The 26,999-nt window shown below is 40.0% G+C and overlaps 1 protein-coding gene across 1 annotated transcript; it reads right to left on the bottom strand.

Moving 5' to 3' along the window:
- Positions 1–13,536: 13,536 nt before the first annotated feature.
- DMAC1 (distal membrane arm assembly component 1) lies at positions 13,537–15,006 on the bottom strand. Its single transcript, XM_019934826.3, has 2 exons — positions 14,685–15,006; positions 13,537–13,831 (listed from the first exon to the last, which is right to left on the bottom strand). Exons 1-2 carry the CDS (start codon positions 14,956–14,958, stop codon positions 13,767–13,769), a joined length of 339 nt encoding a protein of 112 aa, XP_019790385.1. The 5' UTR covers positions 14,959–15,006; the 3' UTR covers positions 13,537–13,766.
- Positions 15,007–26,999: the final 11,993 nt, after the last annotated feature.

The following is a 26,999-nucleotide window of genomic DNA, read 5'->3' as shown; positions in this document are numbered from 1 at the left end:
AGCAGACACCTGATTGATGCAAGGGACAAGATATTTGACTATTTTAAGGGAGGATTTCCAGGCAGAGAGAACAGTAAGTGCAGAGACTCTGAGCTAAGAGGATGTAATATGTATTTGAGAGACAGCAGGAAGTATGTTTGGAACTCTGTGAGCAAGAGGGAGAGTTTGTGAAGTGAGATCACACAAATATCCAGGGTTAATCATGTAAGGCCTTGAAGGCCAAGCTAAGAAGCTTAGAATCTATTCTGTGTGCGAAGCACAAGATTGGCGATGGTTGGGTTTCAGGAAAGAGGGTGACATGATCCAGTTTCCATTCGAACTGGTCATGCTGGCTGCTATGTGGAGTGAAACTGTAGTGTGTACAAGACGGGAAGCAGAAAAACCAGTCAGGAGAGGATTATAGTAGTCCAGGCAGCAGTGGGGGATGACGGAGGCAGAGTGCCACGTGGTCAGATTTTAGGAATATTCTGAAGATAGAGCTAACAAGATTTGCTGAGGGGTTGGGTGTGTTAAAAAATAAACTGAGGCATATTAAAAATTTTATGAGTTTATCTGAGCAAAAATCAATTTGAACTTGGCAACAGCAAACCAAAAGTGGTTAGGAGGGCTCCTGGACAGAAGCTAGGGGGAAGATTTAATGTGGAGAAAGTCCAGGAGCAAAGAAAGGAAGTTATTGTATTGGCTATAGCTTAAAGCCTAGTTGGCTGCTTGTGATTGGCTGTCCTTAGTGTTTTGATTTCATAACCTTGAGGCATTTACAGGCTTACATTTTGGTTTGCCTACTAGGCTGCCAAGACCTTAGAGCCACCTCCGTCTAATGGCCTCCTTGTTTCATTAATTTAACAAGTATGAAGCGTAGGAGAAAGAAAAATGTCAAAGGTGATTTCTAGCTTTTTGACATGAGCCCCTGGGAGAATGGAGATGCCACTTTTAAAATGGAACAAAGAGATGAAGCAGATTTGGAATATGAGAGGAGAAATCAAGAGTTTCTTGATTTTGGTTTTGGATGGGTTCAATTCAAGACACCCATTAGTCATCCCAACAGCAATGTCAAGAGGCAATTGAATATATGAGTCTGGAGGTCAGGAAGATTTGGGGTCTAGAGATGTAAATTTGAAAATCATTATCATTGGCTTATTTAAGATCCCCCTTGGCAGATCTGAGACTTCAGCCTAAATTTCTGCCTCCTTCTTTGTTCCATATCTGACTGTATCTAGATGTCTTATTAAAACAAAACAGACTTGGCAAAAATCAGCATGCTTTTCAAGTACTGTTTTAATTTAAAAAATATATATCTTACATGAAATAAACATAACATGAAATATATATGTATATAACATACATTCAAGGAAATAAGACTAAATTCAGTAGGAGAAAATCCTGAATATCAAAGAGACCTTATAGTAATTTTTTTTTATTTATTTATTTTTTTCATCAAAACACTATTTTATTAGAGGCCATGAATCCAGAAAGAAAAATAAGCTTATAAAATTATTTGTATTGTTATCTCTTCAATGGAATAGAAATTTTCTGTAAGTTTTCAGAAAGCACCACTCTAATTTTTTTGATATCTTTATTGGAGTATAATTGCTTTACAGTGTTGTGCTAGTTTCTGCTGTACAACAAAGTGTATCAGCTACATGTATACATATATCCCCATATCCCCTTTCTCTTGAGCCTCCCTCCCACCTTCCCTATCCCAGCCCTCTAGGTCGTCACAAAGCATTGAGTTGATCTCCCTGTGCTATGCAGCTGCTTCCCACTAGCCATCCATTTTACATTTGGTAGTGTGTATATGTCATTGCTACTCTCTCACTTCATCCCAGCTTCCCCTTCCCCCCTGTGTCCTCAAGTCTGTTCTCTACATCTGCATCTTTATTCCTGCCCTGCAACTAGGTTCATCAGTACCTTTTTTCTTAGATTCCATATATGTGTACTAGCATATGGTATTTGTTTTTCTCTCTCTGACTTACTTCACTCTGTATGACAGACTCTAGGTCCATCCAACTCACTACAAATAACTCAATTTAGTTTCTTTTTATGGCTGAGTAATATTCCATTGTATATATGTGACACATCTTCTTTATCCATTCGTCTTTTGATGGACATTTAGGTTGTTTCCATCTCCTGGCTCTTGTAGATAGGGCTGCAATGAACATTGTGGTACATGTATCATTGAATTATGGTTTTCTCAGAGTATATGCCCAGTAGTGGGATTGCTGAGTCATATGGTAGTTCTATTTTTAGTTTTTAAAGGAACCTCCATACTGTTCTCCAGAATCCTTCGAATCAGAAGATAAACCAACAGGGTGAGCTCCTTCCTTTTCCCAATAGCTCACACGCTGTTCTATGATTCCTCTCCCCTTTCCTCTAACCTGTGACTTGAAATATGGCAGCTGTTTTTGGAAGGATTCTGTTCAGCATCCAGGCTGTTTAGGAGCGTAGGCTCTCCTCGTCTTAACAATTGGAATCAAATGGAATCCCACCCGGGCTCATGGACCACTATATATTCCAGGTGTCCTTTAGTGGCATTTTACTTACTCTACAAAGCCATATGTGAACTTGAGACCAGTTAACATTGTTATCATTTCTCAAGAACTCAACTATATCCCAGGGTTCAAGTTGGCTAAGGCACTCCAGTTGACATTCTCCTCTATTTGGACGTACGTCCCTTATAGTAATTTTTAAAAATCAGCTCTCAAGAAATGTTATCAATGTTAACTGGTCTCAAGTTCACACATGGCTTTGTAGAGTAAGTAAAATGCCACTAAAGGACACCTGGAATATATAGTGGTCCATGAGCCCGGGTGGGATTCCATTTGATTGCAATTGTTAAGACGAGGAGAGCCTATGCTCCTAAACAGCCTGGATGCTGAACAGAATCCTCCCAGAAAGAGCTGTCCTATCTCAAGTCGCAGGTCAGAGGAAAGGGGAGAGGAATCATAGAACAGCGTGTGAGCTACTGGGAGAAGGAAGGAGCTCACCCTGATGGTTTATCTTCTGATTCGAAGGATTCAAAGCTGAAAGTCTTATTTAACAAGATTATCCACAGGCTTACCTAGTTTTAATGCACTTCAGATACTGCGTTTTTACAAATTGCATGTTTGTGGCAACCCTGCATCGAGCAAATCTATGGGCGTTATTTTTCCAACAGTATTTGCTCACTTCATCTCTCTGTCACATTTTGGTAATTCTGCAATATTTCAAACTTTTTCATTATTATTATATTTGTTATGGTGATCTGTGTTTAGTGATCCTTGAAGTTGCTATTGCAAAAAGATGATTATTTGCAGAAGGCTCAGATATTAGTTAGAAATTTTTAGCAATAAAGTATTATTTAATCATGGTATGTACTTTTTAGACACAATGCTATATTGTACATCTAATAAACTACAGTATAGTATAAACATAACTTTTATATGCAGTGGGAAACCAAAAAATTTGTGTGACTCACTTTGTCGCAGTGGTATAGAACCAAACCTGCAGTATCTCCTAGGTATGCCTGTATTAGAAAGCAAGTTCCAAGAAATCATGGTATTTATTCAGGAATCAGTATCACAGTGGTGTTTTTGAAGAGCTAAACTGGTGGCAGAGGAGAATGTCTAATATTGCACAGAAATGGGATAACTTGGGAGATCTTGGATTCAGGATGTGTAGCAGCACCACTAGAGGGGTAACTCCCTTTTCTGAGTTGCACTGCCTATTTTTGAAAAGTTAGAAGTGGGAGGAGAGCCGTGGGTAACACTGGGAGAGTATTATGTGCAGTTTCAAAGACGTATACGTATCCACTAATTTTATTTGATCTGCATGAAAAAGTCGCAAGATGGGCAAGACAGGCGAGAACATCCCTGTTTTCCAGATGAGGAAGCGAGGCAGTCACTAAGTGGTAGAGAAAGCCTTGTTCAATGCAGGAGAATCATTTAGCACTCATGTCAAGGAAAAGCATGTCAGTCCTACAACTGACTTGGTAAAGTAAGCATCAAGCATGGCAGACAGCCGAAACTGCTGTCAATTGCCCTCCTCCCCCTCAGCCATGGATATATTTAAACCAAGTAATAAAACAAACCAGCAGCTGGCACTTTTGTAGAGCCAACCCTGGGGCCCCCTCAGAAGAAAACGTTTTTCTAGATAGACTTCGTGATTTGTCTTTTTTTTATTTTTCTTTTGCTATTTACTTTAAAGTTACATTTCTAACTAAGGGAAACATTTTTAAATTAAAAAAAATGGAACGAACTGAGCCAAATTGCAAACACAAACCTGCCTGGAACAGTGTGCAAGTTAAAAAAAAAACAATTTTTTTTTAAGTCTGCCTTCTTGGCATCTGCATGATGTGACCCCAAACACCCAGTCCCTCAGACACTAGTGTAGCAGCCACTTCCCCATATCCAGACCCTGAGTCCTCAGTCAGCTGACGAGAGGAGTGGTGACTCATTATTTATACTATTAAATATTTATACACTTATACTATTTAAAAACAAAATATACTAATAAAAACAATATTGGTGATCATTTCTTGACGTCCTAGTACATCACAGTCATTAACACGCGGTCAGTCCCCACAAAAGCTGGGGAGTATGACTGTTCACATTTTAAAATCGGGAAGCCGAGGCTCAGAGAATGTAGCTTGTCTAGGGACAAACAGCTTCCAACTGGCTGGTTCTAAAGCAAACGTTTTGTCTGCATTGCCCTTGTCCCTCGGGCTTCTAAAGGCAGGGTCCCTGCACTTAGATCCGAGGGAGACAAATTGAATTTCCATTGCTTTAGAAGGCACAACCTAAATTGCTCCCTACCAGAAAGACACCTGGGTTAATATAGACATATCTCCTTGAATTCTTAGAGAACCAGTGTGGAAGGAACATCCTGAAAAAGTTCCAAAGACCTGAGCTCACATGACCCATCTGCTTCTTACTGGTGATTTCACAGCCCCTCGACTCCCCAAACCACCTCCATTACTTCCATCTGTAAAATGGGAACTCTGGGAGATGCCCTGCCCATTCTCTTTCCTTGCTGTAGACCCAAGTGTGTAAATTCATGAAAGTGCCTGTCAATTGGAAAACTCCCTCCCTGTGAGGTTAGTGTGATTTTTTTTTTTCTCATTTAAAAAATACTGTTGCCAAAATTTTAAGTATCCCTATATTCAGCCGTGGTAAAACCTACTCGAAGAGTTTACTTACCTCCCCCCTCACTCCTAATAACTATACAGCAAAGGAAACTGTAATGAGATTGTGTAGCAGAAGCCACAGAGAGAGGATCACGTGTTCACTAACTCATGGGGAGGGGCTGATTCTGCTGCTGCTGCCAACATGTGCCAGTGTGTCTCTCAGCTTGCTCTCTTCGTAACAGGTGTTCACAGGGTGGTGAGGGTGGAGAGCAGGCTTCCGCCCAATTTTGCCTGTCTTTTAATTGTCAAGGGTTCTGACAGGCGTTTTGCAGTTCTCTGTCACACAGTTCCAAGCATGGCTGCACAGCACGCTGCTTAAAGCAACCCCAAGTCGGGAACTCGGAGAATCCCCCGCCTAGAGGTTTTGTTTGATGACATGCCTGGATATGAGTGTGGGTAGCCCTTCTTCTTGACATGCGTCTGCTTTATTCATCCTCCTGGTGGGTGGCACACAGGTCAAAAGTTTGTCCCACTGGTGATTGGGCTTTGCTCTGGGCAACATATCAGACTTGATTTCTGTGCCAGTTTAAGAAGATCTAAAATATCCCTTTTCCTTGCTCTCATGCATCCAGTGTGTAAACTTTCCTTATATCACAGTCACTTTTTAAAGTGTCTCTCCCAGTCGACTCTCAACTTTTTTGATCAGGGACCCCGCAATATTCCTAACACACCTGGCAGTGCCTGACATACAACAAAGGCTAATAAATACATATTGGACTGAACTTCAATACAATGCATCCAGGGTACCTGAAAATGGTAATTCCCGTGAAGGAAATGAGGCCAGATTTCTTCTAGCTATCGAAACCGTTTTGGTGATAACATGACCAGAATCTAGGGCTTTCACCAATGCTGGCTCCTAGTCCCAGGCTTAATGGCTATTTCTGTAGTTGGCTATTATAGTGATGAAGTTACCTGTTGGGTTTTATTGTGTCCACTCAGCTTCATATATAGGTAGACACCATTAAAAAATACACACACACACACACACACACACATATATATATATATATATATATATAATTTTGTACCTCCAGGTACAGGACAGAATGTGCATTTTTTATTGGTCTGCTTTGCCTACTCACTGATGGCATCTTTTCCTTTGCTGAAGTGCATCGTTATTCTAGACACAGCCTGCATAACACAACATGTTTAATTTAATTCACGTCACTAAATCAGTATTATGCAGGGTGAAACTGAAGGAGGGATTTTCCTATTTGGGTTCTTGGGAAATAGAAAGGAACTACACATACACAGACATCACCACACCACCACCAAGCCCAGTCCTTCCGTGACTTCCCATATTTCTTTTGACTGCCTAGGCAGTTCTGCCAGTTAGGAGAGGGTAATCACATTTCATGCTTCAGGGCATGATCTGATCACAAGAGGGTCAGGAAGGACCTCTCCCCTCCCTTGCAGAATTGTTCGGTTGGCCAGATGCACTAATTGGGGTGAGGGGTTGCTAAACTCCTGTGAAGCATCAGGCATTTGCAGCTGCAGGATTCTCAGGAGTGAGCTTGCAGGAGCAATGGTCTGATCTTCAGTGGCACCTTCACGGGATCACTGCAGAGAGTGCTATTTCAATTTTCTCTCGGTTCCCCACTACCATCTCTGTCCTTCGGAATCAGAGAATACATCTCCTTTATGCAAAGAGAGAATCTTAGTGCTAAAAGGGAATTTAGAAATTACCTAGTCTGATCTTCTGAATTTATGGAGGGTAACATTTATGTTCTAAAAGGTTAAGTGACTTTCTCAAGAGCATAGTAGGAGCTGATGGCAGAACTGAGTTTAGAACCTGAGTCTTATGACCCAGATATTCTTTCCACTACTTTACAGCTGAGATCTGTTCTACACACGTCAGTCAGGTTCAGTTACACTAGTGGTTCTCAAATGTAAGCATTCATTTGAATCACCCAGAGAGCTTGTTAAAATGCAGACTGGTGGGCTCCAACTCCAGGGCTCCTGATTCAGTAGTAGGTCTGGCATGGGGTTAAGGATTTGCATTTCTAATGAGTTCTCAGGTAATGCTGCTGGGCCAGGGATCATACCTGAGATAAGAATCACTGAAATACACTAAAGTTGTCAAATAAAAGAAATATTCTTTCTTTACTAATTTGTTCAGCCCTTTATTCACTTACTCATCAAATATTTATTGAACACCAACCAAGTGCCTGGCACGTTTGCTGCTGTGGCTGGGGACAGGAAACATGAAGATGAAAAAAGCACAACTGTGGACTCCTGAGGAGTTCACAATTGGTGGGAAGGGAGAGATGCATAAATAATTACTGAGCAATCTTTTAAATGCAGTGATAGAAGTCTATAGAAAGTGTAATTGTTGCATAGCCCTATAAGTAATGACCTGGGGACTTCTCAGGGAAGGCTTTACCAGAGAGGGGATATTTGGGCTGGGCTCTGAAGGATAAGCAGGATTTCTCCAGGCAAAAGGAATATTATAGGCTGACCGAAGAGCACATGCAAAGGCATGGAGAATGGCATTTTTAGGAAGAGCTGGCTAAGAGTGGCAGGAACATGGAGGGGGGTGGCGTGGAACAGCAGTCAGGGAGTGGAAAAAGATACAGATGGAAAGTTATGGTGGGTGAAACAATGAAAAGCATTCCACACCCTGCCAAGTAGTCTGGAGTTCGTTTTGTGTGCAGCAGAGATACCGAAGGGTTTCAAGCTGAGACACGTTGTAAGATTACTCAGGCTATAGTGTGGAGGGCGTATGAGAGGGATTTCTTGGAAGCAGGGAGAAATTAAGAATCTATTATGGTAATCTACCTGAGAAATGATGATAGCTGATCCAAAACAATAGCAATGGGAATGGATAGGAAAGAACAGTAAAGGGTTAAAATAACCAGGACTTGTGAACAGATCAGAAGTAAAGAATGACAATAAAGAGAGTCGTAGGTAATTCCACAATTTCTAGCTTGCCAGCTGACAATGGAAATGGTCATTGGTCATTCCATAGATGGACATGCTATGATTGGAGATAGGAAATAGAGGAGCACAGGTAGGTGGGAGATAAGTTCATTTGGGACAAGTTGGGGTTCTGGTGTCTATACAAAGACAGGATGCTCTGCTGTTCCTGGGAAATAGAATCTGAGGTTCAGGAGAATAGCCCAAGATCAGTAGAGAAATTGGGGCAAAGTCAGGGAAGGGTATGAGCCTGCTTAAAGAGATGAGAAGAATTTCTTGTCCTGGATTATCATATAAATTGCTTGTCAGAGTGATAAGCGATATATCCTCAATTATAAAGAAGAGGAAACCGAAGTGATTAATGATACACGTTAAGCTAAGGAATAGCAAGGAAAAAAATGGAAAATCAGAATTTAAAATTTCTAATTTTGATAACTGAACATTTTGAGAATGGATGATAAGAAAACGACTGTAACAAAATGAATTCCCAATTCCCAGTTACTGCTCTTAGCCAAGCTAGTACTGATTCATCACTTGAGGCTTTGGGGAAATTCTTACCTGCTCCAGGCCTCAGTCTTCTCATCTGTAAAACAGGGTTGCTGAGAGGAGTAAACAATTCCTGCAAAGCATTTAGTTACCGTAATGCTTGGCACGTAAAAAGGGTGCTGTAATTTTTGTTATATTTAACAGTGGAACAATTTTACTAGAAAACGGAAAATACGAACTCTCCAAGAAAACCACTAGTAAAAGGACAAGTGAAGACCATTACTAACAATACAAAGAGAAATGCTATTCAGATGGTCCCTTCTTGCTACTTCCTGAGTACCCAGAATGGGGATGTGTATTTGGTCTGGCGTGCCGCCTGCCCTTGTTACTGAACTCAGGTTCAGCTGCTCGCCGCTCAAAAGCCAATAACTGAGGGGGAAGCGTCAGTAGAAAGGAAAGGCGCTTTATTCAGAAGAGCTGGCAATTTGGGGAGGAGGTGGACTCATGTCTGGAGACCAACTCCAAAGATTCTGTTCAGCCATGACAATTTTCAGAGGGAAAAAGGGGAAACAACCTCAGTTAATCATCAGAGTAGGAGATGAGATTCTTCATTTTTCCATTGTGTGCAGACCTGCTGACTTCTGATCTTCCTTTGGATGCTCTCTTGCCTGCTTGGTTGGCCTGCAAATTTGCTAAGGGGGAAGCCAGGGGTAGAGAGTCAGTCATTCTTTAACTGCTTAACCTTTCGTTCTTACTCCTTTTAATCCAGGAAAGGAATCAACAGGTCAAGCAGGGCACTGTGTACATTCAGTAGAGGAGAAGTCAAGAGTTAGGTTAAATGTTACCTAGTGGCCTCCTTTTTATAATTAAGGTTTATGGGGAATAGAAATAGACTACAGGAAAGGAGCGAAAGAGCTGCTTACAAATCCCCACTTGTCAGACATCATTCCATTTCTATGAGATTAGGGGTGAAGGTCCATCTTCTGTAACTTCTTCATGCTGACATAGGGTGTTGTTATTTTCAGAGTGGAAGATCTTGACATGGGTCTGCAGCATCTCTTTGCTGGCAATTTTAGTTGCTTGCTTACATATATGAGCAGACCAAGCTACAATTATTCTAATGCCCACAAAGGTGTATATTATTATGAGCAATAGTGTTAATCCCATTCTTTCATCAGACACTGAGTCTGACTCTATTGTCCTAATCATTAACTGCTTGAGTGTGCTCTTTTGTGACTCTGGGAGTCCTGGGAGACTTCAGCTTTCCTACAAACAAGAGGCAGGGGACATAGAGGGGCCTTTGTACTTGGGGGGAGGGGGCCACAGGGTTCTGCTCTGTTCCGCTATGACTATGATACCTCAAAACACTTCTGATTCCTTGTATTCATCGCCTATGCTGTGTAACAAATTACCACAAACTTGACAACTTAAAACAACTCAAATTTATTATCTCCAGTTTCACAGCATAGATACTTTGCTTAGGGTCTCACTGGGATGAAACCAAGGTGCTGGCCGGGGCTGTGGTTCTTGGTTCCCACAGGCCCTCTTCTAAGCTCACAGGTGGTTGGCAGAATTCATTTCCTTCCAGTTGCAGAACGTTTCCCTTTGAGTTGTTGGCTGGTGATCACTCCAGGCTGCCTGCCATTCCTTGTCACGTGGCCCCCACAGGAAATTCTCAGTGTCGATGTTTGCTTTCTTCCAGCCTCCAAAGCACTTGGCATGCACGGACTCCCCCTCCTGCTTTGGAGGAATCTTCGGCTTCTCAAGTCTCTGATGTCTGGACTGAGATCTAATGGGCTCATGTGATTAGCCCATGTAGATAATCTCCTTATCTTAAGATCATCTGACCTGGGACCTTAATTACATCTGCAAATTTCCTTCACAGCAGCACCTAGGATGGTGTTTGAATAACTGGGAGAAGGTACATTTTCACCCAGGGGTTGGGAACCTTGGGGGACCATTTTCAGAATCCTGTCTACCGCACTCCTGAAGCATATGCAAGTTCAGTCACAGGACTGAGCAGTGGTTTTTAGTGGCACTGCTGCATTTAACATTTGCCCTTTTGGCTATTTCTCTACATTCCATTTACCTTTGAATGACAAGTTGCTGAATTATCTCAAAGGCTAAGAGACATGCATTTAGAAGAGTGACATATTTTTTCTCCATGCTCTCAGGATACCTCTGAATGATGTATAATTATAGGTCTTTCACCTCTGACTCTTTGCTCGTAACACCTAAATAATCTTTGGGTCAAGGCAAGGATTTATCTGTCACACACACACACACACTAAAGCTTTTCAACTCAAAATTGCTTACTATTCCTCACTGCAAGATTTGAGAAGTGTCAGTTTGATCAATGTAGTCCTGGCAACAAATCAGTTGAGGTCAAGCCTGGTTTGAGGGGGTACTTGAACATGTGCTCGCCCTGAACATATATTTAATTCAGGAGCAATATATTTCACATTGTCAAATCAAGTGGCATCATTCAAGAGGCCCCTAATTCAGACACAGCCAGGCTGAGAAACCAGTAATAAAAAGGAGCAAGGGGCAAATGCTAAGCTAAGGGTGGCAGTGAAGTACAAATCACGGCTGAAATGCTTAACCTCTAGGGCTGCCAGCAACAGCTGTCTCTGCAATGGGTCCTGGTCAGGTGAAACTCCAGAACTTTTTAGATTGATCTGCATTTGGCCTACACCAGTGCTGCAAGCAACAGCTGCCCAGCAATTGGCCTAGGAGAAAAAGAGACCCCTTACCTCTCCCCCAACACACAGCAAGATCCTAAAGATCAACCTATATTCAGGTCTTTTAATATGTTCAGACATATTCTTAGTTGGTCACCGGATTCTAGATTACTCAGTGCAATACACAAAGGCAACAAGAGATGGTGTAATGATTTCTTGATCATCTGGAGACATCAAAGTTTTTACTGTGTAAAGGCTGTGCTAATAGGTATCTTGGACATCATGAAAAATGTCAATATTTGAATGTATACTCACGTTTTGATCTGTGTCCCAGGGAAAACTCTAAGTTCATTTCAAATTACCTATTTTTGTACTTTTTTCTCCTTTCTTTGCTAACGGTAATTATAAACTCTCATTTCCATGCTGTGAAGAGATTCTAAAGCCCATAAATCATAATTAAGCTGGTGTTCTTAAATTACTGAGTAATAGTCCCTTGATTCTTGAGCCTGTTTGTCCTGCTCACCCCACTTCATCCCAAAGAAAGGGAAGATAATAGGGGCACTAAATGCACTTCCTGCATTGCAGGACTAAGGCAATGTCTCTTCTCTCTCTGAAGTCATCCCTAAAACAAACCAGGACCCCTGACTTACCACCAGCAGAAATCAAAGCAAATTTTGGAACACACCTCAAAAGAAAAATAAAATGAAACAATTTTTAACTACAAGTTCTATTTTTTGGGGGGGGAGGGGAGCATTATTCCCAACTGCCTATAGACATGGTAGAACAATACTTTGCTCACACCTAGTTAAGTGACTCCAAGTTGGGAAGAACCAAACATACTTTGGCAATATATCTGATGAGTGGGCAAGTTTATTTGTTAAAAGCTCTTACTTGGTTAAAGATTCATACTAGTACAAATTCTGGGAAAGATGTTACAATTATATTACAATATATAAGTTTTAAGAGTTACTCTCTGTATCCAGTAAGTCAAGCCAAGACCAGCAACAAACTGGGTTTAAACCCAGTTTGGGTTTAAACTAAGAAAATGTTAGGACTACAGCTGTCCATCAATAGAATGGCTTGGGTTTAAACTAAGAAAATGTTAGGACTACAGCTGTCCATCAATAGAATGGCTTGCCTTTTAAATGATGGACTACAGCTGTCCATCAATAGAATGGCTTGCCATCAATAGAATGGCTTGCCTTACAAGGTAGTAACTTGTCTACGTTAGCATTTTAGTGTCATGGGCCCTCAAGGAAGTACCCTGCTTTGGGTCCCCTCTGGTCCCTTCTAATTTAAAACTTCTATATTCACTAACATCACATGACTGAATTGTACATTTTACTTAAATACTTTGTTGTTTGCCTTACGTTGCAATGTCTTCTCAACTGCACAGATATATAACCATCCATGCCATGAATTCTGGTGTAGACAATGCAAGAGACTTATTGTCATTTGTGAGGCTTAAAAGACTTGGGCCCTTCTTTACAATATTAGAAAAATAGCCCTAAAGGTACTCTACTTACTCAACTTATCATTCAAAATTTACACGTTGTGATTGGCAGGTAAATTTAAGAGTACCTTTCTGCTCTGAAAAGTAGCTACATGTAACTTTATAGAGAAGCCATAGTATTTCAGAAATTAAAAAACTGGTTGGAAGCAGACTTCTCTTAAAAAGGAAGTGTCTAATATTAAGTTCTCTCAAAAGCAACTAAATTTCATCATAGAAACCTTTCCTGTGCTTGTGGAAAAAGAACCAACCCCCGCCACACTCCCCTCTCACCCCACACACAAAGCACAAAAGACTTTGAACTCCTCTCAAATATTTTGGTACTTGAGCTTTTTATTTTATGCTGATTTTTATGATTATCTAATTGTTTCATAAAGGTAATTCTTGCCTTTCTGGAACAATCCTAGTTCTGAAAGACAAGAACAACTGGACAAGAACAAGTCCTAAGTCTATCACTGACTTGCTGAATGACCCTGGGCAAATCACTAGGACTCTGTTTTTTAAGGTTCACTTACCACCAATGAAATAACCTCCTCAGAGTAGCTGGGAAACTCTCACAAAGTCATGGATCTGACAATGCCTTGGGAAGTATGCGTAGTACACAGATAAATGTTTTATGTACTTCTGCCTATTGCATGATGCCTATCCAGGATGAGGTGGATAGGTGTTGACCCAACCATAGGAGAAGTAGATAGAACTATTTAAAATAACTTTAGCTCACTTTCTCATTTGGTTTATCATTTCCTCTGTATTTTTTAAAAATTATACCCTCCTTCCTCAAATAACACAAAGAACCTCTTCTCTGAGGGATTTATTGGTCCCTGTGGAACCTGCGAAGGCCAGAAACACTCACGGCCAATGAATGACAACCTATGTACGTCTCTTCAGTCTTATAGTATCTGCAGGACTGAGTCTGCCAATGTCCATGTGTCTGTCCAGAACATCCATACGCCCCATGCTTGTTCTGTGTGTCATGGGGACGCCGAGAGATGACACATTCAGTGGTGGTACTTCAACCAGCGCGGAAGGCCTTCCCTTTGGGGTCTGACAGGATGACGACACCCCAGCAAGCAATGCCTAGGGAAAAAACAACAGTACTTTATTCTTTATGTTGTACTTCAATTTACCAGGTGCTTTCATATACATCAACTCATTTAACCCTCATAATACTCCTTGAAGATACAATTACCATTATTTCTATCTTACAGAAAAGTGAAGCTCAGGAAAGGAAAGTTGAGAGAAAAAAAAATTGTTACTTCCCCAAAGCAAGAAAGTTACTAAAAGGGAATTGATCTGGGTAATCTAATTAAGAAGGTAAGAGATCTGAAAACTTAAAATTCTATTCACTCAGTTGGTCTGAAGCGCTAAAAAAATCACTACATTTTACTGGACGACAGCTTGACAATCACGTACTATTGTTACAAATAAGAACTGTGGACCACAGTAGCCAATGGTAGACCTTAGTATGTGGGCTTTGAACCCATGTCTACAATCTACCTTCAAAGCCAAAGTTCTTAAACCAAGGTCAAGTGCCCTCACTCAGGCCTTCTCCACAATCTAGAGAAGAAGCATGGGTTTTGGTAACAGATAAGCTGGGAATCAAAGGCTAGCTGTGTCATATCCTGGGTGTCTGACTTCGAACTCTCTGTGCAGGAAAATAGGACTACTATATTCATACCTATCTTTAATAGCTTTTGATAGGATTAAAAAGATTGAGGCCAGTAAGAGTTCTCAAAAAAAATATTGTGATTTAAGAAAAAAGAAAGAAAGAAAAGCTTCCCAATAACTTTTTCTCCCCACCCCCATCTTGGGGGGTGGTGGTAAATGCCTGCCGCCACGTGGCCAACCCGGGCGCCCCGCCCCCGCCCACGTGGCTGCGCCCCTCTTCTCCCTCTTCCCCCAGCCCAAGGGTAGTGCCCCGAACTCTCACTGATGCCGAAGACCATCTGCGCAATCGTGCCTGGACCCGGGGGGTATCCCAGCTTCATGGGCTTCCGTGCCACCCAGTACACGTACCCGCCCGCCCCTATCAGCCCGGACCCGGAGAGCACGCGACAGCTCCAGCAGTTATTAAACAGAGGGGCTTCCGCTGGAGGGGTCAGCGCTCCGGGTGCAATGACGGGCACGGGGTTGGCGGAGGAGGCGACCTCAGGAGGCGCAACGTCCTTGACTGGCTCAAGTGGCTGGGAAACGGAAGAACCCATGATTAGGAGCTCGGTCTCAGCCTTAGGAACCTTCCCACGAACTGACGTAGAAGATGTGCCCGGAAACAGAGCGCTGGCGCGCTGCACCGGAAGCAGCCCGAGGGCCGCTGGGAAATGTAGTTCTTGCTTGCCTCGGAGGAGGGAAAAGACGGAGATGGACTGTTATACGGGTGTTCTGTGGCGAAAACCTTGGTCATGACGGAGGCCAGTTTTTTTCCCCTCCCAGTCCTTTTAAGAATTTAGCCAACTCCCTAAATGTCTCAACTCGCAGTCTCCTTAGAGGAAAAGTCTGGGTTTCTAAGTATCCTGTCTAATAGGAAAGGTGAGACCTCGGGCATGTCACTTCCCCTGTGTGTTTGACTTAAAAAGGTTGGAGGTGTTTGACTTAAAAAGAGTTAAGTAGTTTGTGCCTGACTGTATGCTAGACACTTTGCTAAGCGATTATCTGCATTATGCCATTTGCTATTCCCGACCCAACACGGTATCAGTTTCCCAATACGTGACAAAACTGATTAGGTGACATAGCCATAGTAGACCCAATGTCTGTGTGAAGATAGAATCAAATTTCTTATACGCTACCTGTACATAATGTGAAGGGACTACACAAATATAAGACGGGTATTAAAAATGGGTTTGAATTACCTGCATAAACACTTTTAATTTCGCTCTAGCATTTTTCATCCCACCTTTCCTTTCTTTCGGGTAGGGTTGGGCATATGTTTCTTGTGCTGGGTTGTTCTCAGAGGATTATTGGTAAGAACAAAGGCATTTAGAATTCAGAGGTTGTTTCTGTTAGAGAAGATGGGCGACAGTAGGATTAATTTCAGGTTTGAACTTTTCTCCTTTAGAATGGCTTAAAAAATTAACAAGATAAAAAGAAATTCACTCTTCACCTTTCTAAAACGGTGATGTGATTTTGGGTAGACTAAAAAGACAAAAATAAAGATATGGTTAAATAGGAGAAAATAAAGTAGTGAGAATACTAGATTGCCTGCTGCTTAATTTCTAAAACCATCCCCTTTTCCCTAAAATAAATAAATAAATAAATCTATATCTCTGTGTGTTGTGTAGTAGAAAGACAAACTTTTGGGAAATTTGTAATCTGTACCTAGCTCTGTCACTACGAGTCAGCCATATGACACAGAGAACGTTATTTATTCTCTCCGGCCTGTAGTTACCTCATGTTTGAAATGAGATTTGAAATAGGTGATATCTAACTTCAAAATTCTATTATGTATTAGTAATCTCTCTTTAGATAACATTATGCTAAGTGCTGTACCAAATGAATTCAACAGTATTTTGCTTAGAAATTCATAGTTTATGGCTGCTGCTTCTTACTGTGCTCAGATAAAATATTCTATAGTACATCTGATTTCTTCTTATATATGTGAGAAAGAAATAATCATTTGGCGATGGTTACCAAACATTTTGATTACACTCTATGGATAAAAAAGACTGAGCCAAAAAAAAAAAAAAGACTGAGCCTGCAATAGAATTTATGCATGCCCATTTATTATTTATAAGTTATATATTAATATACTACTTTATACAGTATTATAAGGATAAGATTAAATAATAGAAATGGAAATTTTAATATTTTCTCATATCCCAATAGATGGGATTGTGCATCTCCATGGATATCATGGTTATTAAGTATGTGACTTTACTAATTTATATTTTATCTAAAAGCTTACCTTCTTTAGTGTGCTTGTAACAGCTAAGAATGTCAGGAGATGAGATCTTTAATTCTCCAAACAAATATTATTAGAATGGGCTACAATACTTTTTGCCAATAACAGGCAAGATTTTATTTTAACCACTGTTTTTTTAAAGTACCTTCCATAAGATGTGTTTGTTCTCTTATGATTGCCTCAGATGAATGATTTGAATCTTTTTGTGCTATTGTGATATGCCTCCAAAACTCTCAGTGGCTTCTATGGAGTACATGTTCTAGAACTGCACTTAGTGCAAATTGAAATGTACTTATATAATTTTGATTGGAAAATTATTGGAAACACTGATACCTCTTAAGATAAATGAAACAGTAGGGTCTGAGGATAAGGGTAGAAGCCAGTGAAAGCAAGCAAAATTGTAATTAGAGGAAGAAGTGTGCATTTTGGGGGAAGGACATAGGAGGAAAAGGTTGAAAGCTAACTTTACCTCATTATCTCTATTGTATTTATTTCTTTTACTACTTACTGTCTCTACAGTTCATTTTGCACTTATGACTCACAAGGCCTGTGTCGTCTCCCATAGATTTTAAAAATGCAAAAGGCGTGAAAAGGTGCTTATTAAAAGTATCCTTCACACTCTGTTCCCCAGCCGTTCAGTTCCCCTTCACCAACACAGCCAGCCATACCAGTTTCCTGCGTATCTTTTCAGAGTTATCTCTGTGCACCTGTGTGCACCTTTCCTCCAGTGATCTGGGAGTTGATTCTCTTAACAGTCAGTGAGTAAAGATCTTCTTCATTCTTTCGTATGGCTCCATAGGCTTCCATTGTATGGATGTACTATACTCATATATTGATGGACATTAATAGACATTTAGACTGCTTCCATTCTTTTGTTATTACGTATAGTGCCACAATAAATAACCTTGTGCATACATCATATCACAAACATATACATCTTAGAATATATTTCTAAAAGGGTATAGTATTTATAAGCTTGATGAACAGAATCAAATTGCCCTTTATAGAAGTGGTACCAGTTTACACTCTCACCAACAAGTAAGAGAAGACCTGTTTCCCTACCCAATTCCCTAAAAGAGTGAATTATTGAACTTCACTCTCTGCCAATCTGATAGGTGAAAATGATTTAATTTTCTTATTATAAGTGAGCTTCTTTATGTGTATTGAAGGACAATTCGTATTTCCTTTTCTGTGAACTGTCAATATTTTTGCCCATTTTTCTCATTGGATAGTCTTTTTCTCATTGATTTCTAGGAACTCTTTATAATTAGTGAGATTAACCTTTTGTTTGTGATATCAGTTCACTTTTTTTTCTCCCAGTTTGATATTTGCCTTTTGAATTTGCTTGTTGTACTTCTTACCATGCACATTTTTTAAACCTGTAATTGAGTTTATCAGTTTTTACTTGTATAGCTTTTGAGATTCATGTCATAAATAGAATGGCCTTCCATTTTCTATGGTTTCCCCTGGGATTTTTTTTTAAATAGTTAAAATTTTAATATGTTTGGAATTTATCCTATTACTAGCTGTCAGGAATAGAATCAGATTTTCTTTTTCTTTTCCTTTTCTTTTCCCTGATCCATTTTTCTCAACACTGTTTATTAAATAGTCCACCTTTTCCCCACCTATTTGAAATACCACATTTTCTAAAATGCCATATATTAATGTATGTCTATTCCTGGACTTCATATTCTGTTCCATGATTTCTCTGTTTATCCATGTGCCCGTGTCACACTATTGTAATTACTGAAGTTTTGTAATGGGTTAATACTTGGAGACTGATTCCTCTCTATTACTCTTCTGTTGCAGACTTCTCTTGGCTATTTTTGCTTGTTTATTTTCCCACATGAACTTTTGACTCAGCTTGATTATTCTGACAAAGTGATGCTGACATCTTTATTAGACTAGTGTGAAAATTGTAGGTTAATTTAGGGAGAATTGACATTTTTATGATGTTGAGTCATCCTGTCCAAGGACATGGAATGCTTTTTCTTTGGTTCATAGCTTATTGTGTGTTCCTCTGTATCATTTTAGTCTTTTCCATAATGAGCTCACACATTTTCTCTCAGACATTTTAAAAAATATCTTTATTGGGGTATAATTGCTTTACAATATTGTGTTAGTTTCTGCTGTATAGCAAAGTGAATCAGCTATATGTATACATATATCCCCATATACCCTCCCTCTTGCGTCTTGCTCCCACACTCCATATCCGAACCATCTAGGTGGTCACAAAGCAAGGAGCTGATCTCCCTGTGCTATGCGGCTGCTTCCCACTAGCTATCTATTTTACATTTGGTAGTGTATATATGTCAGTGCCACTCTCTCACTTCTTCCCATCTTACCCTTCCCCCTCCCCGTGTCCTCAAGTCCATTTTCTATATCTGCATCTGTATTCCTGTCCTGCCCCTAGGTTCTTCAGAACCATTTTTTTTTTTAGATTCCATATATATGTGTTAGCATACGATATTTCTTTTGCTTATTCTGACTTACTTCACTCTGTATGACAGACTCTAGGTCCATCCACCTCACTACAAAAAACTCAATTTCATTTCTTTTAATGGCTGAGTAATATTCCATTGTATATATGTGGCACATCTTCTTTATCCATTCATCTGTTGATGGACACTTAGGTTGCTTCCATGTCCTGGCTATTGTAAATAGTGCTGCAGTGAACATTGTGGTACATGAAAATTATGCTTTTCTCAGGGTATATGCCCAATTGTCGGATTCCTGGGTTGTATGGTAGTTCTATTTTTAGTTTTTTAAGGAACCTCCATACTGTTCTCCATAGTGGCTATATCAGTTTATATTCCCACCAACAGTACAAGTGGGTTCCCTTTTCTCCACACCCTCTCCAGCATTTACTGTTTGTAGATTTTTTGATGATGGCCATTCTGACTGGTGTGAGGTGATACCTCATTGTAGTTTTGATTTGCATTTCTCTAATGATTAGTGATGTTGAGCATCCTTTCATGTGTTTGTTGGCAATCTGTATATCTTCTTTGGAGAAATGTCTATTTAGATCTTCTGCCCATTTTTGGATTGGATTGTTTGTTTTTTCTGATATTGAGCTGCATAAGCTGCTTGTATATTTTGCAGATTAATCCTTTGTCAGTTGCTTCATTTGCAAATATTATCTCCCATTCTGAGGGTTTTCTTTTCGTCTTGTTTATGGTTTCTTTTGCTGTGCAAAAGCTTTTAAGTTTCATTAGATCCCCTTTGTTTCTTTTTGTTTTTATTTCCATTTGTCTAGGAGGTGGGTCAAAAAGGACCTTGCTGTGATTTATGCCATAGAGTGTTCTGCCTATGTTTTCCTCTAAGAGTTTTATAGTGTCTGGCCTTGCATTTAGGTCTTTAATCCATTTTGCATTTATTTTTGTGTATGGTGTTAGGGAATGTTTTCCCAGCACCACTTATTGAAGTGGCTGTCTTTCCTCCATTGTATATTCTTGCCTCCTTTAGCAAAAATAAGGTGACCATAGGTGCGTGGGTTTATCTCTGGATGTTCTATCCTGTTCCATTGATCTATATATCTGTTTTTGTGCCAGTACCATACTGTCTTGATTACTGTAGCTTTGTAGGATAGTCTGCAGTCTGGGAGTCTGATTCCTCCAGCTCCGTTTTTTTTCTCAAGATTGCTTTGGCTATTCGGGGTCTTTTGTGTCTCCATACAAATTGTGAAATTTTTTGTTCTAGTTCTGTGAAAAATGCTGTTGGTAGTTTGATAGGGATTGCATTGAATCTGTAGATTGCTTTGGGTAGTATAGTCATTTTCACAATGTGGATTCTTCCAATCCAGGAACATGGTATATCTCTCCATCTGTTTTTATCATCATTAATTTCTTTCACCAGTATCTTATAGTTTTCTGCATACAGGTCTTTTGTGTCCTTAGATAGGTTTATTCCTAGGTATTTTATTCTTTTTGTTGCAATGGTTAATGGGAGTGTTTCCTTAATTTCTCTTTCAGATTTTTCATCATTAGTTAGTGTATAGGGATGCAAGTGATTTCTGTGCATTAATTTTGTATCCTGCTAGTTTGCCAAATTCATTGATTAGCTCTAGTAGCTTTCTGGTAATCTTTAGGATTCTCTATGTATAGTATCATCTCATCTCCAAACAGTGACAGTTTTACTTATTCTTTTCAGTTTGGATTCCTTTTATTTCTTTTTCTTCTCTGATTGCTGTGGCTAAAACTTCCAAAACTATGTTGAATAATAGTGGTGAGAATGGGCAACCTTGTCTTGTTCCTGATCTTAGTGGAAATGGTTTCAGTTTTTCATCATTGAGAACGATGTTGGCTGTGCATATGCCATATACGGCCTTTATTATGTGGAGATAAGTTCCGTCTATGCCTACTTTCTGGAGGATTTTATCATAAATGGGTGTTAACTTTTGTTGAAAGCTTTTCCTGCATCTATTGACATGATCATATGGTTTTTCTCCTTCAATTTGTTTATGTGGTGTATCACATTGATTGATTTGCATGTATTGAAGAATCTTTGCATTCCTGGGATAAACCCCACTTGATCATGCTGTGTGATCCTTTTAATGTGCTGTTGGATTCTATTTGCTGGTGTTTTGTTGAGGATTTTTGCATCTATGTTCATCGGTGTTATTGGCCTCTAGTTTTCTTTTTTTGTGACCTCTTTGTCTGGTTTTGGTATCAGGGTGATGGTGGCCTTGTAGAATGAGTTTGGGAGTGTTCCGCCTTTTGCTATATTATGGAAGAGCTTAAGAAGGCTAGGTGTTAGCTCTTTTGTAAATGTTTGATAGAATTCACCTGTGTAGCCATCTGGTCCTGGACTTTCGTTTGTTGGAAGATTTTTAATCACAGTTTCAACTTCAGTGCTTGTGATTGGTCTCCTTATATTTTCTATTTCTTCCTGGTTGTGTCTCAGAAGGTTGTGCTTTTCTAAGAATTTGTCCATTTCTTCCAGGGTGTCCATTTTATTGGCATATACTTGCTTGTCGTCATCTCTCATGATCCTTTGTATTTCTGTAGTGTCAGTTGTTACTTTTCCTTTTTCATTTCTAATTCTGTTGATTTCAGTCTTTTCCCTTTTTTCTTGATGCGTCTGGCTAATGGTTTATCAGTTTTGTTTATCTTCTCAAAGAACAAGCTTTTAGTTTTATTTATCTTTTGCTATCGTTTCCTTCATTTCTTTTTCATTTATTTCTGATCTGATCGTTATGATTTCTTTCCTTCTGCTAACTTTGGGGATTTTTTGTTCTTCTTTCTGTAATTGCTTTAGGTGTAAGGTTAGCTTGTTTATTGGAGATGATTCCTGTTTCCTGAGGTAGGATTGTGTTGCTATAAAATTCCTCTTAGACCGGCTTTTGCTGCTTCCCATAGGTTTTGGGTCGTCGTGTTTTAATTGTCATTTGTTTCGAAGTATTTTTTGATTTCCTCTTTGATGTCTTCAGTGATCTCTTGGTTATTTAGTAGTGTAATGTTTAGCCTCCATGTGTTTGTATTTTTTACATTTTTTTTCCCTGTAATTGATATCTAGTCTCATAGCGTTGTGGTCGGAAAAGATACTTGATATGATTTCAATTTTCTTAAATTTACCAAGGCTTGATTTATGACCCAAGATATGGTCTATCCTGGAAAATGTTCCCTGACCACTTGAGAACAAAGTGTATTCTATTGTTTTGGGGTGGGTTGTCCTGTAAATATAATTAAGTCCATCTTGTTTAATGTGTCGTTTAAAGCCTGTGTTTCCTTATTTATTTTCATTTTTGATGATCTGTCCATTTGTGAAAGTGGGGTGTTAACGTCCCCTACTATTATTGTGTTACTGTCAATTTCCCCTTTATGGCCTTTAGCATTTGCCTTATGTATTGAGGTGCTCCTGTGTTACGTGCATAAATATTTACAATTGTTATATCTTCTTCTTGGTTTGATCCATTGATCATTATGTTTTGTCCTCTTTGTGTCTTGTAATAGTCTTTATTTTAAAGTCTATTTTGTCTGATATGAGAATTGCCACTCCAGCTTTCTTTTGATTTCCATTTGCATGGAATATCTTTTTCCATCCCCTTACTTTCAGTCTGTACGTGTCCCTAGGTCTGAAGTGGGTCTCTTGTAGACATCATATATATGGGTCTTGATTTTGTGTCCATTCAGCCAGTCTGTGTCTTTTGGTTGGAGCATGTAATCCATTTACATTTAAAGTAATTGTCAGTATGTATGTTCCTATTACCATTTTCTTAATTGTTTTGGGTTTGTTATTGTACATCTTTCCTTCTCTTGTGTTTCTTGCCTAGAGAAGTTCCTTTAGCATTTGTTTTAAAGCTGGATTGTTGGTGCTGAATTCTCTTAGCTTTTGCTTGTCTCTAAAGGTTTTAATTTTTCCATCGAATCTGAATGAGATCCTTGCAGGGTAGAGTAATCTTGGTTGTAGGTTTTCCCTTTCATCACTTTAAGTATGTCCTGCCGCTCCCTTCTGGCTTGTACAGTTTCTGCTGAAAGATCAGCTGTTAACCTTATGGGGATTCCCTTGTACATTATTTGTTGCTTTTCCCTTGCTGCTTTCAATATTTTTTCTTTGTATTTAATTTTTGAAAGTTTGATTTATATGTGTCTTGGCGTGTTTCTCCTTGGATTTATCCTGTATGGGACTCTCTGTGCTTCCTGGACTTGATTGACTATTTTCTTTCCCATATTAGGAAAGTTTTCAACTATAATCTCTTCAAATTTTTCTCAGTCCTTGTCTTTTTCTGCTTTTCTCTTGGGACCCCTATAATTCGAACGTTGGTGTGTTTAATATTGTCCCAGAAGGCTCTGAGACTGTCCTCAAGTCTTTTCATTCTTTTTTCTTTATTCTACTCTGTGGTAGTTATTTCCACTATTTTATCTTCCAGGTCACTTATCCATCTGCTACCTCCATTATTCTGCTACTGATTCCTTCTAGAGAATTTTTAATTTCATTTATTGTGTTGTTAATCATTGTTTGTTTGCTCTTTACTTCTTCTAGTTCCTTGTTAAATGTTTCTTATATTTTCTCCCTTCTGTTTCCAAGCTTTTGGATAATTTACTATCATTACTCTGAATTCTTTTCCAGGTAAACTGCCTATTTCCTCTTCATTTGTTTGGTCTGGTGAGTGTTTACTTTGCTCCTTCATCTGCTGTATATTTGTCTGTCTTCCCATTTTGCTTAACTTGCTGTGTTTGAGGTCTCCTTTTCTCAGGTTGCAGGTTCAAATTTCCTGTTTTCTTTTGTTTCTGCCCCCAATGGGTAAGGTTGGTTCAGTGGGTTATGTAGGCTTCCTGGTGGAGGGGATTGGTGCCTGTGTTCTGGTAGATGAGGCTGGATCTTCTCTTTCTGGTGGGCAGGACCGCATCTGGTGGTGTTTCTTGGGTTGTCTGTGAACTTATTATGATTTTAGGCAGGCTCTCTGTTACTGGGTGGGGTTGTGTTCCTGTCTTGCTAGTTGATTGGCATGGTGTTTCCTGCACTGGAGCTTGCTGGCCGTTGAGTGGAGCTGGGTCTTACCGTTGAGATGGAGATCTCTGGGCGAGTTCTCACTGATTGATATTATGTGGAGCTGGGAGGTCTCTGGTGGTCCAATGTCCTGAACTCAGTTCTCCCAACTCAGAGGCTCAGGCCTTACACCTGGCTGGACCACAAAGACACTGTCAGCTACATGGCTCAGAAGAAAAGGGACAAAAAAAAGAAAGAAAAATAAAATAAAATTTTAAAAAATTATTAAAAAGTAATAAAGAAAAAGAGTTCAACCAAACCAATAAACAAATCCACCAGTGATAACAAGTGCTAAAAACTATACTAAGATAAACATAAAATTCAGAAACTAGTCAGTCATATACAGCAAACTCCAAGTCTACAGTTGTTCCCAAAGTCCGCAGCCTTAATTTTGGGATGATTTGTTGTCTATTCAGGTATTCCACAGATGCAGGGTACATCAAGTTGATTGTGGAGGTTTAATCCGCTGCTCCTGTGGGTGCATGGATAAGTTTCTCTTTCTCTTCTTTGTTCGCAGCATTCAGCTTTGGATTTGGCCCCGCCTCTGTAAGTAGGTCACTCTCTGGCATCTGTTCTTCGTCAAGAGAGGAGGGTGTTAAAGGAGCGGATGATTAGGAGGCTCTGGCTCACTCAGGCCGGGGGGAGAGAGGGGTATGGAATGCCGGACGAGCCTGCGGTGACAGAGTCCAGCATGATGTTGCAGCAGCCTGAGGCGCACCATGTGTTCTCCTGGGGAAGTTGTCCCTGGATCATGGGACCCTGGCAGTGGTGGGCTTCACAGGCTCCTGGGTTGTGCATAGTGACCTGTGCTTGCACTCAGGATTCTTGGTGGCTACAGCAGCGTCCTTAACGTTTCATGCCCGTCTCTGGTGTCCGCACTTATAGCTGTGGCTCACGCCCATGTCTGAAGCTCGTTTAGGTGGTACTCTGAATCTCGTCTCCTCACGCACCCTGAAACAATGGTCTCTTGCCTCTTAGGCAGTTCCAGACTTCTTCCTGGACTCCCTCTCAGTTAGCTGTGGCACATTAGCCCCCTTCAGGCTGTGTTCATGCAGCCAGCGCAGGGGAGTGTCCTATCCCTGGGACTGACCTCCAAAGCCTGAGCCTCAGCTCCCAGCCCCACCCACCCCAGTGGGTGAGCAGACAAGCCTCTCGGGCTGGTGAGTGCTGGTCTACACTGATCCTCTGTGTGGGAATCTCTCCTCTTTGCCCTCTGCACCCCTGTTGCTGTGCTCTCCTCCGTGGCTCTGAAGCTTCCCCCCTCCATCTCCACCAGTGAAGGGACTCCCTGTAGTGTGGAAACTTTTTCTCCTTCACAGCTCCCTCCCAGATGGGCAGGTCCCGTCCCTATTCTTTTGTCTCTGTTTTTTCTTTTTTCTTTTGCCCTACCCAGGTACGTGGGGATTTTCTTGCCTTTTGGGAAGTCTGAGGTCTTCTGCCAGCGTTCAGTAGGTGTTCTGTAGGATTTGTTACACATGTAGATATATTTTTGATGTATTTGTGGGGAGGAAGGTGATGTCCACGTCTTACTCCTCCACCATCTTGAAGGTCCTCCTCTCAGACATTTTAATCTTTCATGTTATTATTGAAAATAAGGGATTTTTCCTTCTCTTGTGTCTTCTAACTGGCTGTTGTTTGACTCTTAGAAGGTTATTGATTTCCATGTATCCTAATCTTGACTTAGCAGTGCCTTCTGTTGAACCTTTGAAATGTGGTCGATAGTTTGTGTGTGTGTGTGTAATCCTTCTTGATTTTAGAGATCACTTTTATACCCACTTCATAAGAAGAATTTGGAAACATTCCTTCTTTTTATGTGCTCTCAAGAGTTAAAATACCATTGGAATTATCTGCTTTTTAAAAGTTTTTTTAGAATTTCCCTGTGAAATTGTCTAATCCAGGCACCTTATTATTTTGATGGGGGGAAGGGAAATAGAGAGGAGGTTCTTTGACATTTTCTCTATTTGAATTTCGGAAATCTTTAAATTTTTTGCTGTAAATAATTATGTTAAATTATATATTTCTGGAGTATTAGCTACTTCATCCCAGTTTTCACATTTATTTGCATTAAGTTGAGAAGAGTAGTCCCTTACAATTCCTTTATTTATAATCTGTGTGCAGCCTGTAAATGCTAACTTTTATATAAAAACAAACAAAAGAAAACTTTGCAGATGTGATTAATTAAGGTTCTTGAAATGGAGTGATTATGCTTGGATTATCTGCGCAGGTCCTAAATGCAATCACAAGTGTCCTTATAAGTAACATGCAGAAAGAGATTACACAATAGAAGAGAAGCCCATATGACTACAGAAGTAGAGATAGGAGTGATGTGGCCACAAGTCAAGGAATGCTGGCAGCCTCTAGAAACTAACTGGAAGAGGCAAGGGCCATTTTCTCCCCTAGAGCCTCTAGAGGGAGTACAACCCTGCTAATACCTTGTTTACAGTTCAGTGATACTGATTTCAGGCTCTTGCCTTGACATTGTGAGAGAATAAATTTCTGTTATCTTAAGCCACTAAGTCTGTTATAGCAGCCACTGGAAACTAATAAATGCACTCAATTAAACTTTTGTTCCAGAGTCTGCACTCTGAAGAACCTAGGTTAAGGCAGCAAAGTATAACCACTTGGGATAGTACTTTCTTTTCTTAAGGATTTTGTATTACTCCACTATCTTCTGACGTTGGATATTGTTGTGGAGAATTCTGAGGCCAGGACAATTTATTTTCTGATGTAAGTGACTAGATCTTTTGCCTAGATGCCCAAATGATTTTCTTTTTTTTCTTCCTTTCCACCTTCCTTCCTTCCTTCTTAAAGTTGTTGAAGTCCAATAACATCTTTACTAGAATATATATCTTTGTGGACTAT

The sequence above is a fragment of the Tursiops truncatus genome, chromosome 6 (genome assembly GCF_011762595.2).
Source record: "Tursiops truncatus isolate mTurTru1 chromosome 6, mTurTru1.mat.Y, whole genome shotgun sequence".
NCBI classification, from domain to species: Eukaryota; Metazoa; Chordata; class Mammalia; order Artiodactyla; family Delphinidae; genus Tursiops; species Tursiops truncatus.
Note: the sequence above shows the minus strand (reverse complement) of the source record. Positions and strands in the feature narration are given on the sequence as shown.